The sequence below is a fragment of the Mercurialis annua genome, linkage group LG5 (assembly GCF_937616625.2).
Source record: "Mercurialis annua linkage group LG5, ddMerAnnu1.2, whole genome shotgun sequence".
NCBI classification, from domain to species: Eukaryota; Viridiplantae; Streptophyta; class Magnoliopsida; order Malpighiales; family Euphorbiaceae; genus Mercurialis; species Mercurialis annua.
Genome location: NC_065574.1, coordinates 50241451 through 50255351, shown reverse-complemented (window position 1 = coordinate 50255351; position 13901 = coordinate 50241451). Strand labels below are relative to the sequence as shown.

General features: G+C 29.1%; 1 protein-coding gene across 1 annotated transcript; it reads left to right on the top strand.

Annotated features, from left to right (window-relative positions):
* Positions 1–6631: 6631 nt before the first annotated feature.
* Positions 6632–9048, top strand: LOC126683479 (54S ribosomal protein L24, mitochondrial-like). The gene is made up of 3 exons (XM_050379389.2): positions 6632–6738; positions 6926–7138; positions 8476–9048. Exons 2-3 carry the CDS (start codon positions 6942–6944, stop codon positions 8912–8914), a joined length of 636 nt encoding a protein of 211 aa, XP_050235346.1. The 5' UTR covers positions 6632–6738; positions 6926–6941; the 3' UTR covers positions 8915–9048.
* The last annotated feature ends 4853 nt before the right edge of the window (positions 9049–13901 follow it).

Genomic DNA, 13901 nt, shown 5'->3' with positions numbered 1-13901 from the left:
ATTCCAACTATATGTAGTCGTTGAACTAAATTAATTATCCTTCTCTATATGGGCTAGTTATACAGTACCACTGAAGTTTGGATACCACTTATGTCATTGACTGATTTTAACATGCTGTATCTGGTAATTTAAACTTGCCAATCTCCATTCTGCGGCGGCGGGGAGTGGGGGAGAAGTTGAGGATGGCAGAGTAGGGGTTTGTGGTTCCGGCGGTGAAGGAGGACCAGCGATCGGCGAATTTGGAGAGGATGAGAGAGCATGGTCAGACGGAGGTGTCGACGTGACATGGAGCTGTTGTCTTGCTGGATAAAAAGGAGCTTGTCCTTGATCAGAAATTTTTAAATCTATGGTCAGTTGTAGGGGTGGCGGTGGTTGGTTGAGCCCGTTGAGGAGTGGAGAGATGGAAGTGGAGGAGGAGGAAGGAAAATAGTTGTTGGAGTAGAAGAACAACTGACTGTGATTTAAATATTGTCACCAGCTCAATAAGTAACAGGTCATATAATCAACAGACGATATTAATCAGAAATTGTTCTAACGGTTATAAATAGCAGTGGTCCTAAGACTAAGTGGTACAGTAGAACAACCCCTTTATATGATATAATGAGTTTAAGGTTTTAGTTTAAAACTTCAATTACTGATAAATTCTTTGTAACATATTTGCACCCACAAATGTACCTCTTAATTTATAATTACTAAAATGATTTTAAATTTTATTTTGTTTAATTAGTTTATGGATTATGAACTTTTATTTTTTAACATTATTTTGCATTTAAATTTTTTAAGAAAATTATAATTCAAAATTCTATATCAATTTAATTCTGTACAAATACACGGACATCAGATCAGTTATAAATGTGATAAACTCTCATCTACACAAATGAACAGGTATAGAGGGAGGGTGGGGCGAGATCAGGGGCGGATCTACCCTTAGGCTAGGGTAGGCTTCAGCCAGGGCTGCCGTCGGAAAATCGGAAGTTAGTTATGGTTTGGTGGCGAGGCGTTGTTAATCGACATTGCTATGTAAAACGCTGTTTAGCGTTCAACCTAGGCTGAGGAAGAAGAAGACTTTCTTTTTAATATTTCCCATGCCCTTTTCTTGGACCAGATCTGTTTCCAAAGTAATAAGGGCCCATTTATGTTTGTTTAAATTTTAACTAAATTACCATCAGAAATATTTTGTCCAATTTCACTTATTTTCGAACTCTTTTTTTCTAATTTTGCAACTTAAGTTTCCAAATTCTATTCATAAAAAAAATAGTTCCCAAATTCTCAAATTGTAATTGCTAAAATTTTCACTTATTTTCTAACATAATTCTTCAAATTTTATAATCTAATCTTTAAACTTTTTATTAAAAAAAAACTAAAGTAAAATATTTTACTATTAATTATCAATTCTAATAATTTATAATTCTTTTCTCTTTTAGAATAAATTACCTTTAAGCTATTGTATTTTTTATGTTATATCGATATAAAATTATTTATAATTGTATTTGTATAATGATTTTTTTTAATATTCAGTCCTCGAATTTTAATAATTTTCTAAATTTTTCTCTGAAAAACTTACATGTTATTTTAGCCCGGGCTGAAAAAAATTCCTGGATCCGCCACTGGGCGAGATGCGGCGGCCGCCCCACTCCTTCGACAAGTTTGAGGAAACGCTTGCAGCTCGGCGTGTTTCAAGCTTTTTCTCGATTTTGGGCTCGTACTAATCAATTTAAAATAAAAAACCCTCAGTTTTATTCTAAACCTTAATTTGATTCAAAAAAAAAACTCTCATCCTCCTCTTTGCAAAACCCGAACCCTAGCATCCAAAATCCCAAAATTTCTTTCAAAATCTTAATAAAATTTACTATCAAACACTCAGTTTTCAATAATCATCAACAAAAATCATAGGTAGACAATGAAATAACCTAAAAGAAGTAGTACAGATGAATAGACTGCAAGTTCAACTCAACCTCAAGAACATAAAGGAAGAACATATTTGTTTCAGTTATAACAATCTAAATTTCAAATTTACTCCGAAGAAGAAAATATCTGTTTTGAATCTATCAGACACAAGTTTATTGTTTTACCAAATATTTTGATAATTATTTGTTGAGAAGATTGAGTTTAAAATCAATAATTGATGAGGTTTGGAAGCTAGGGCGGAGAGAGGCTGGGCCAAGGTGCGGCAGCCGCCACACTCCTCTGGCAAAATCTCTTAGACCTGTGTTATTGCCCACCGTTTTTGCCCTAATCCAGCCGCCATTGCTGCAATTAATAAATTCTTAATTTTAGGTCATTTTTAATTTTAATTGATTCAATTAAAAAATAAAATACCAATCAGAAAGTAGCTGCAACTTAGAAAGGAGAAGACCAAAAATAAGAAAGAAGACGAGTAGTGTATGTTTCAAGTTTTAGTTGGCCAAAACACAAGTTTGCCCCTTGATTTTTTGGGCTAAAATTATTAACGACCATTATTTTTTTTCTACTTTTTTTAATGTGTATGTCCTTTCCCCCCTATCTTTTTAAGAAATATTGGACCAAATATTTTGATTGTATAACGATATGTTGTTTGGCTTAATTTTTTTTAAAATTTATATAATATATTTAAATTAAGTTCTTTTATATAAAAAAACAGTCGAATAGTACATCATTGAGCCTATTCTTTTATAAGTAGTGTAATAATAAATTTTTTGCCTCATTTCACTCGAATTTCTGGTTCCGCCTATGTAAATGAATGGTCTTCTGGAAACTTAATTTCAAGACCTCCACAATTTTTGCATAATAAAAATACTAATCATGCCATTCTTTAGAAAAAAGTAACGAGAGACAACATTCATATCTCATTACTTAAAATACCACTTAAATGTTTGAGAAGAAATATTAATTTAAGATTAATTTTTAGGCCAAATGAACAAAAAAGGTAAACTTTCATGGAAGTTTCACAAAAGGCTAAATCTTTCAATTTTATCCAATTTGTCCTGAAATGCATGATCTCGTTTCAATTTTTCCAATTATGTAATTTTATTCATGTGGCGCAGCACCGCATAAATAAAATTGTGTAATTAGATAAAATTGAAACGAAATCATGCGTTTCAGGACAAATTGAATAAAATTAAAAAATTTGAATTTTTATGAAACTTTCTTAAAAGGTTTCGTCTTTTTTAGTCATTTAGATTCAAGTGTGTAATTTTCTAATAAAGAATATTTTGAAATCTTAGAATCTAAGAGTGTTTATCTCATATAATCGTTGCACCGCGTTATTTTTACAAATCAATAAGCATTTACATAGAGAATCTTTTAATTATCGTTTAATTTCAACATAGCTAACACAATATTAATTTGTAAAAATGAATTTTTATTTATTTAAAAAAACTGTATTTTCGATATTTCTTGACAATGGTCAAGTAAAAAGAAAAGAGAAAATTACACCAAATCACCCAAAAACTCAAAAGTTTGTATAAATCACCCAACTTTTTTTTTTTGCAAAAATCCCTCAATTTTAAAAGATTCTTTTCATCCCTACCTTTTAATAGTTGTGATTACTATTTTATCCCTATGGTGGATTTTACCTATTGTGATTTCATTACACCTAATAATTTCTCCTCATTTTACATAAACCGGCCAATTCTAACCGAACCACCACCGGTCAGACCATTATTGGCCGGTCAACGCCTGGACCACCGCGGTCAACGGCCGGACCACCGCGGTCAACGGTCAGACCAATGCTGGTGAACGCCGGTCGGACCACCAATGGTTGGTGGTCTGACCATTTTTAATGGTTGGACCAATACTTGTTTAATAATTAAAACTTAAATAAAACATCATATTGAGGTTAAGGGGATTTGAACCCTTGACCTCTTACAAGAATAACCAAGTGCTTTGCCATTAAGGCAAAGACTTGTTGCTGTCAATATTTGCTCTATTATGTATATATATATATATTATATACATCTGATTATAAATTTATTAGAATGAAATTATTTTTATAGTATAAATTAAATATAAACTAAATACCAGTTTAAATTAAAGTTACTATTAAATAAGTCTAATTTAATTTATTTAATAAATATTTACACAGTAAAAATATAAAATATACATATATTTATATTTTACACTCTTTATTAATACATGAGTAAGACTAGTAAGATATTTTACTTGTTAAAATTAAAAAATATAATGATTTGTTGGTCAAACCCGTGGTGGTCGTGGTCGGATACGTGGTGGTGGGACCCGCCATGGCGGGCAGAAATTCAATATAAACCTAATAACGACTTAATGTCAACTCAATGACAACTTAATGTCAACTCAATGACAACTTAATGTTAAATTTATTATTTATACTATTAAAAATAATTTATAAAATGACAAATAAAGTAATAGTAATTTAAAAGCAAACTATCTAATATTTTATTGACATGAGTCGAAAATAAATTTAAAATAAATGAACTGAATATAAATTTAATATGAATTCAATGTCAACTTAATATAAACTCAAAGTAAACTTAATGTGAACTTAATATAAATTTATGTCAACTTAATGTAAATTTAATGTTCACTAAATATCAACTCAAAGTAAATATTTTGATAAATAATTATAAATTTTAAATGAAATTATTTTTTATTATAATAGTAAAATTATTTTTTATAATTCATACTTTTAAAAATAAACTAATTGTAGAATGAAAGTATATTATTTAAGATTTTTCGCAATGATTTATGTAAATTTAATGTCAACTCAACGTCGAATCAATGTAAACTCAATGATGACTCAGTGTCAACCCAATATAAACCTAATGTCAACTCAACGTCGAATCAATGTAAACTCAATGTCAACTCAATATAAACTTAATATGAACTGAATATAAACTTAACATGAACTCAATGTCAACTCAATATAAACTCAAAGTAAACTTAATGTGAACTTAATATAAATTTATGTCAACTTAATGTAAATTTAATGTTCACTAAATATCAACTCAAAGTAAATATTTTGATAAATAATTATAAATTTTAAATGAAATTATTTTTTATTATAATAATAAAATTATTTTTTTATAATTCATACTTTTAAAAATAAACTAATTGTATATTCAAAGTAAATTATTTAAAATTTTTTGCAATTATTTTTATAAATTAATGTCAACTTAACGTCAAATCAATGTAAATTTAATGATGATTCATTGTCAACCCAATATAAATCTAATGTCAACTCAACGTCGAATCAATGTAAACTCAATGATGACTCAATGTCAACTCAATATAAACCTAATATCAACTAAATGTAAACTTAATATAAATTAAACTTAATATCAACTCAATGTAGACTCAATGTCAAGTGAAGTAAATCTAATATCAACTCAATGTAAAATTAATGTAAACTACATGTCAATTCAAAGTAAATATTTTAGTAAATTATTATAATTTTAAAAATTAACTTAATATCAACTCAACGTCGATTTAATATCAACTTAATGACGACTCAATGTCAACTCAATGTAAACGTAATGTCAATTCAATGTAATCCTAATGTCAACTCAGTGTAAATATCATGTCAATGCAATGCAAACCTAATGTCAATTCAATATAAATTTAATGTCAATCAGAAAAAGTAAATTATTTTAATTTTAAAATGTAACTTAATATCAACTCAATGTGAACCTAATGTCAACTCGATGTGAACCTAATGTCAACTCGATGTGAACCTAATGTCAGCTCAATGTAAACTTGATGAAGGTTACATGTCAATTTGAAGCAATTTTTTTAGTAATTTATTATAATTTTAAAAACTAACTTAATATCAACTAAATTAACTTATATAATTTATTTTGAGTTTATATCGAGTTGACATTAAGTTAATTGTGTTTCAAATACATTAATTTATAAATTTATTTTAACTTAATTTACTTTAAGTTAATATTTAATTTACACTAGTATTAATTTAATTAGAATAAATTAATTTAAATTTTAACAAGCGTAATATTTTATTAGTATTTTATAATAATATATTATTTATAATCAACCATTTTAATATGTTTATATTTAGTTTAAATGCTTTCTTATACATTATTAAAGAGTATATGTATATATATAAAAGAGTAAATAAAGACAACAAACATGTCTTGCCTTGATGGTTAGACACATGGACAAAGAGTGAGAGATCATGGGTTCTATTCCTACTACTAGCAAATTTGTATTTTTTTTAATTCTTTTAAAATCTCACTATTATAGTTGATTGCCGTTGACCGCGGTGGGCCGGCCGTTGACCGGCTTTAACCGCGGTGGTCCGGCCGTTGACCGGCGTTGGCCGCGGTGGTCCGGCCGTTGACCGGCGTTGGCCGCGGTGGTCCGACCGGTCGGACCGAAAATTGGTCGGTGGCGGTTGGTTAGTTTGTCTAACCAAATCCACATTTGCCACGTGTCATCATTTGATTGATTCAAACATAGACCAATGAAATATAGACAAATATCAAGGACAATATTGTCTCATTTTTTTTTATTTTGGGTTATGGGGGATTTCTGTAAATTTTTTATTTTTTCTGAGAGATTTTTGTCAAAAATGCTGAGGGAAAAGTGAAACACCATAGCATTTTTAGGGGATTTGTGTAAAAAACCCAAAAGAAAATGAGAGAGAGATAGGGCTTGGATCACTAATGATACGATTGAAAGCCCATTATTGTCAAAGCCTAGGGTTTTACTCTGTTCATCATCTTCATGCGGTTGTACTGAAAATTCAAATCGATCCTTCAAAACAAGGTACTACCCTCTCGATTCACATTCTCTTTTCTGATTTTGCTACAATTTTCACTTCATTATGGATTTTCCGTTTGGTTCTCGAGAAAACTTATCATAATCATGGTTTTTTATAATCTGCAACCAAATGTTAAAATAAAATAAAAAGATGAATTCTTTTAGCTAAATTATGTCTGGGCCGTTAATTTAGGGTTTAAGCTCTGAAGATGGCGTTTAGAGGGAAGGAGATGATGAAGAAGGTACTGAAGAAGGTGGGGGAGAGCAACTTAACTCCTAAAGTTAAGGAATCTCTCAAGAAATGCATACCTGATAACAAGCTTGTCATGGGCAGAGCCAAGCGCGGTATGTTTGCCGGCAAACACATTCAGTTTGGCAATCAAATCAGTGAAGATGGCGGTAACAAGTTCGTTCCTTTTCTCTTAAATGTTTGTTTGTTTGAAATTATGGTTTGTGAAAACCTTTTGAGGGTTTAGCGTATGGGTGGTTCGAGTTGTGCTTATTAACTTGTTAATCCTTATCATTTAGCTGAAATTTTGATTAGCTAATTCAAATATTTGGTTCTATAGGTGTTATCAAAATGTGACACATTTTCTTTAATTGATAAAAATTGACGAGTTCATGGAATTAATTGATAACAAGTTAATTCTTGTGTTAATTGTGTTTTGCATAGAAGTTCATATAGTTAAGTCGTTTTTTGATGCATATTATTTCATGTGTTACTTTTCTTTTGCTTGAAGTGTGATTATCCCGGTGAGTATTATCTGAGAGCGATAGCAAGAAAGTCTTTAACAGGTTCGATAGATATAGTTGGGCATTGAATATATATGCTTAGTAAACATTTGAACTATTTATGCTTTTATGTTTTCAAATTACATGTCTAGGAATGACTGCTAGTTATTGTTTAATAAATAAAAACGGTTGTTGATGACTAGTTGGAATGTAATCTCGATATTACATTAGTGGAGTTTGAATGATTCTGCTCCTCCACAAGAAAAAGATATCAATTCTTAATGAAGTTTATAGCTGAGTTATTGTGACAGGCAATGTGCTTGGAAGTATCTGATAAAGTTGTTATGCTCGGAATGAGTTGATGGAACTGTTGGAAGTTGTTCTGTTCTGTCCTTGTCGTAGTATAGAATTTCAAGTGAAGTCTAACTTAAATAGTTGACCCTCTTGATTAATTCCATGACTATCATTTCTGTGAGTTGCCAATTCTCTGAATGTTCATTAAAAATGGCAGCTTTAAGGTTTCTGTTCCTAATATGCAGTCAAATCAAGTTTTCTATTAAATGTACTTAATTTTCTGTTTAAGCGATGTAATCTTGAACGGAATTGGCTTTTCTCTTGTTTATGCTGTCTTTGTTTGGTTGAAGATCATCCGTGGCATGGCAAATGAACTAGAAGTTAAAATGTCTATTCAGTGGTTTGTGGAATTTTACTTTCATTCTAATGGACCGAATTAGATGCCTATTATACGTGCTTGTCCGAGTATTAAATGCCATTGCTTCATCTATTTTTCTCTTGCTATATCTGCTTTATATTTGAAGAAATGGTAATTTATGAGATAATGAAGGTTTTAGACCCTTCTGAAGATGTTGCACAAAATTGTTCGGATTGAAAGAAACGAATCTGTAATTGCCAACCCAATTAACTTTGGATTAAAGCTTAGTTGAACTGAGTTGAATTGCATATTAAATGATGGTAAAGTTAATTTTGTGCATTGGTGAATGATGATGATAGGTCTAAGAGGACTTGGAAGCCAAACGTCCAGGAGAAGAGGCTCTTTAGTTACATCCTAGATCGCCACATTCGAGTCAAAATAACTACTTACGCCCTCCGTTGCATAGACAAGGCAGGAGGGATTGACGAGTATCTTCTGAAAACTCCATATCAGAAAATGGATACAGACATTGGCCTCTTCTGGAAGGCTAAGATCGAAAAGCTCTATGAAGATCTTGGGAAGAAAGAGGTAGTCTTCTTTTCACCCGAAGATGAAGCAAACTTCGAACAGGGTTTCAAAGATTTGAAACTATCGGAACGAGAAGCTCGTAAGGAATTCAGAAAAGAGATGTACGCTAAATTGTCCAAAGAGAAGCAGACTGACGAACAAAGAAGCTATGTCAGTTTCGTCTTAGCGAGTGCTGACGATTATCCCGACAAAATGGTGGCTAATTATTGACTTTTAACCTGAAGATGTTCACTTTTTTTTATATTTTTTTACATGGATCTGTTCTATCAAACACTTGTAATCTTCTCTTGTACTGATTGTGAGTTTTTTTCATTACAATCCAGTTTAGGAGTATTTTATTTGTACTTTTAGTACTAAAGTTTTTCAGAATAAAGATGTATAATAAAGTTGGCAACTTTATACTAAAGCATCATCTGTGAAAGATTTATCCTTCCAAATTTAGCTTTCTCTATTTAAAAACAAAAAAAGAAAGTTTAAAACAGCACTAAAGCTGATGTAATAGCAACTCTACTTTAATTAGGAAAAATGATGTCTATTTAATCCAACATTGTTATTTTATCAATTAAAGTGATGTAATGTTTATTTATCTATCAAGAATTTATTCCAAATATATGATGAAAATTACATTACTTAATATTATTTTACCATACCATACGGTGGTACTAAACTATTATAAGAATTTTTAAGTAGAACGAGTTTACCGCATATTATCGGTAGAATAACCAATTATATTATAATATTTTATTAAAATGATGAAAAAATTGTAATAAATATATTAATAAATGCGCTCAGATTTTAATGATAGTACTACATTTTTGCCATCATTTTAATGAGGTGTTATAATGTAGTTGATTTAATTTATGGACGACGTGTTAGACTCGGTCTATTTAAGAATTTTTTTTTAAATTACTAATAGTAATTACTAACTAAGAGATTTGTATGTAACCAACGGAGTTGTTGCAAGTGATAAGCGGCTTGATATCACTTAAGTAAGGTTTCGGATTCGAATCTTGTGAATATAGAAAATCTCTACTGGCAGACTCACCCACCATGTTAGGTGTGCGACGCGGGTCAGATCCGGATTAGTCAGGACGAAGCCCTGGAAATCGGATGGACAACGGGAAAAAAAGAAGAGATTTATATGTAGAAACATCTATAAATAGGATGGATAACCGCTCTTCGTCACTTAATAGTGTGATCCCGCTCTTGAGCTAGTGTGAAAATTAAGTATCAGCTATTGTCCTTTTCTTTTGATAAAATGTATACTTTGATCACTATATTGTCACACTTTTTGAAAAGGTCCATCCACTTTTATTTATTAAAATTAAGTCTTTATACTTTTAATTTTATAGATTTGAAGTCTTCTTATCACGAGAATAAAGCGCATATACTACATGCGCCATTAGTGCGAATGAAATAAATCATTTATTTTCTTTTATAAGTTATTTTTTTTCTCGAATTGGATTTTTACACTTTTGCTTGTATTGAAAGTAAGTTCTTCAACCTGTTTTTTTCGGTCTGTCTTGATACTATTAACACATTTTATAATAAAGGGACCTAACATATACAAAATTAAAATTAAAAGTGTAAGGGTTGGATATAATACATACAATAATAATGATCGTCTACTACATATATGTACATAATTTTGGTGCAATGTTTGGACCAAGTCCACTCCTCTAGCCGTCTTCCAGACCATGACATTGACAAGTACTAATTTTTATTATTTTATCTTGTTGCATTATTTCATTGACTTACATTTTAAACATTTCTCTCATTGGTCATCGCCTTTCTTAATCCAACTTGTTTGTAAATGTTTAATTACTCAAACTTAAGACTTTACAATTTTTTTATAAAAACTTTCATACTACTGATTAAACTATATTTAATTAATAATCACTAGAGTTTTTAATCAATAATTTTACTATTTTTAAGACAGAATTGAAATACTCATTAAAAATTCATTTACATATGTTCAATAATTCTCACTTGGCATCATCAATTTTTTTATAATAGTACAAAAGGATAAAGAATGAACTTGACTCTCTTACACTAAAATATAATATCTTTAATAATTAGATAGTAATTTGTAGAAATCGGCATTATCATATTTTATTTGACAAGATTAACAGGATTTATAAATTTTAAAATAATGAAAAACATAAAAACCCTAGCCGTCTCTCTCTCTCTCTCTTTTGAGAACCTTTCAAACCCTAGTAAGGTTTTCTTTTTGTTCATTTGGGAGGTGTTTTTTGGCCATTTTTGGCCAAAAATCACCTCCCCAATCTCTTAAATTCAGTTTTTTTTAGCCTTTTTCATAGTTTTTGTCTTTAATTTTGAATAAAGTTTCTTTCTTAACCAATTTTTGTCTATATCTAGAAATTATTTTCTACCTTAATATCTTAATTTTATTAGATATGTTCTAATCAAAATTAAGAATAGTTTTTTTCATCGTTGTAGATGAAATTGTTTTTTGTGATGCAAGCGATTTGGATCTCTAAAACAATTAGAGCCACCATCTTACGACGGATTTCACCAAATATCGGTATATTTTTTGTTGGTATGGATGATGTCTTTAATGTTCAAGAGAAGAGATATGTCACAAAAAATGTGTTTTTAACGATGAAGTTATAGCTGCTAGCTGTAGCAGTCGTGCGATTAAAGTTAGTATTATCATGGCAAGCGAAGCTAATCTAATTCCCTTTATTTCAAAGGTTGTAATGGATGCCTTCAACAACAACTTTTTACTTTGTAATATTATCAGTTTGATAGCACATGACTACTTTAGCTTAATTGAGATGCATATATATTGTTTTAATTACGATAGAAAATCTCATGTGTTAGCATATGACTATTTTAGTTTATCTAATTGGTTGGGGCATGTCCCTCCGATTATCAAATTCTATATACTGGCTGATCAATCAGCTTTTGATTAATAGAACTTTTTATTTAAAAAAAAAATAATGAAAAACATTGAACTTGAAAGCTTCCTTATATTTATTTTATTTTGTTCCTAAAAAATATTTTATATTTATATAGCTATATCTATGTCAAGACTTAATTACTAAATTGACGAAACAGACATTGAATTAATGCCAAGAATGAGGAATCTAACGTGTTCTTTGGTCATCAATGGAATGAAAAAGTCATATTTTGATGTATCATCATTGTCATCTGCTTATAAAATTACAAGAAAATTAAAAATGCCAATAAAACCTGCTCATTTTCTTTCAAGGAAAAAACTAAGAAATCGTATTATGCATTTGGATATTCAAATATCAAACCAAACCGATAAATTATACTTTGATTTGATATTATAAAAGATTTTTTTTTGGCTCGATTGGATTTTGGATATAAAAAATTTAGTTCAATTTTAAATATAAATTGAATTGAAATAACCAAATTGAACCACAACACTGACTGTTTTGATTTGGTTTTGGAAAAATTATTCCTTAAAATTTCAATTAAATTCGCTTAAAAAAATCAATTTGATTTGGTTTTATTTAAACTAGATACACACTGTAATTACGCTTATTTGGCATGTTGAATGAATATCCAACTAATTATTTTATGGTTAATACATAATTTAACCCCTGGACTTATTTTTTTATCCATCTAACCTCTAAATTTAACGTTTAACCTATCGAACTTCTAAACTTGTTAAAATAATCATTTTAAATCCCTGAATTTGATCATTTATAAACTTTTAATCCCTACTCGTCCACCTGCCTTTGACGCGTGGTTTCAAACAAAAATAGGCGCGTCAGGGCAGAAAAATAAAGGTTAGATGGACAAAATAAAATGCTTAATATGTCGTTTCACCCCTGAACTTGTACTAATTTATCTACTTGACCTCTAAACTTTTTGTTAAACCCATCAGACCTCTAAACTTGTTAAATTATTCTTGTTAACCCCTAAACTTGAATGTTTCAAAATTTATATTTAATTTAATTAATAATTATTAATATATTAAATGTATATAAAATAATTATTCTTTTTTCATACTTTATATACTGTTTAATTTAATATCTATCGTTTATTTTGGTTTATTTTGTATATGTTATCAGTTCTAATAAAATTCTAATGAAAAATAGTTATAACTTATATAATAAATATTTTTATTTAATCTAACATTTATTTTAGTTTATTTTCTTTTTTTGTTAATTTTAATCATTATTTTCTTATATAATATGTATTTGTAGTTTATCAAATATTTATTTTATGATTATCATATTTTATTTATGTTTATTATCTGTTCATTTTAAATTTATTTTTTTATTATATGAAAACTATATTTACCAATACAATATAATTTGCTATATGAGCTGCCTCTAACCTGATCATTCAAATCTTATCTCGTTCGTTGTAGTTGTAGAATAAATCAAATAAATATTAAATTAAATTAAATAAAAATAATTATTAAAAAAGTATAAGTATTTTTCATTAAAATTTTATTAGAACTGATATTATATACAAAATAAACGATATCATTTAAATAAATAGTATATAAAGTATGAAAAAACAAATTATTTTTTATTTTATTATTATTGATTTTTAATTAAACTAAGTATATATTAAAAATAAAATTAAAAATAAAATAAATTTAAAACTCTCAAATTCAGGGGTCAAGAAAGACAGTTTCATAAGTTCAGAGGTGCGATAGGTTAAATAAAATGTTTAAGGGTTAAATAAGTACAAATTTATGGATCAAATGATGTATTAAGCGTTATATATTTGGTGATGTAGCAAACGAGCTAGCAACCCAGTTAAAGGTCGTTTGTCGCATCAGTGCGTTTGAGATTCAACTTTCGCTTTAAAGGTTAAGAAGAAGAATTTACAAACACACATTAACTTTAGAGGCTAGATGGGTAAAAGGGCCAAGTTCAGGAGGTTAAAGTATGTATTAAGCTATTATTTAATCATATAGATGAGAGTTATCTTTATATAAGATTTTAACTATTGGTGTTTTGGGATTTAAGCATATTTTTTAAAATGTGGCACTTCACATTTCAATTTTTTATTTTTGTGATAAAAGAAGCCTAATTTTTCACTTTTTTTAATATTTGTAGTCCAAATATCTTATTAGATGTTGTTTTAATCATTTGAAAGGGCATTATTTTTATAAAAAGGTGTTTAAATCGTAGAAAACGTGAAATGTTGAGAATTTATGTGAACATAACCTATGGTTAATACAACA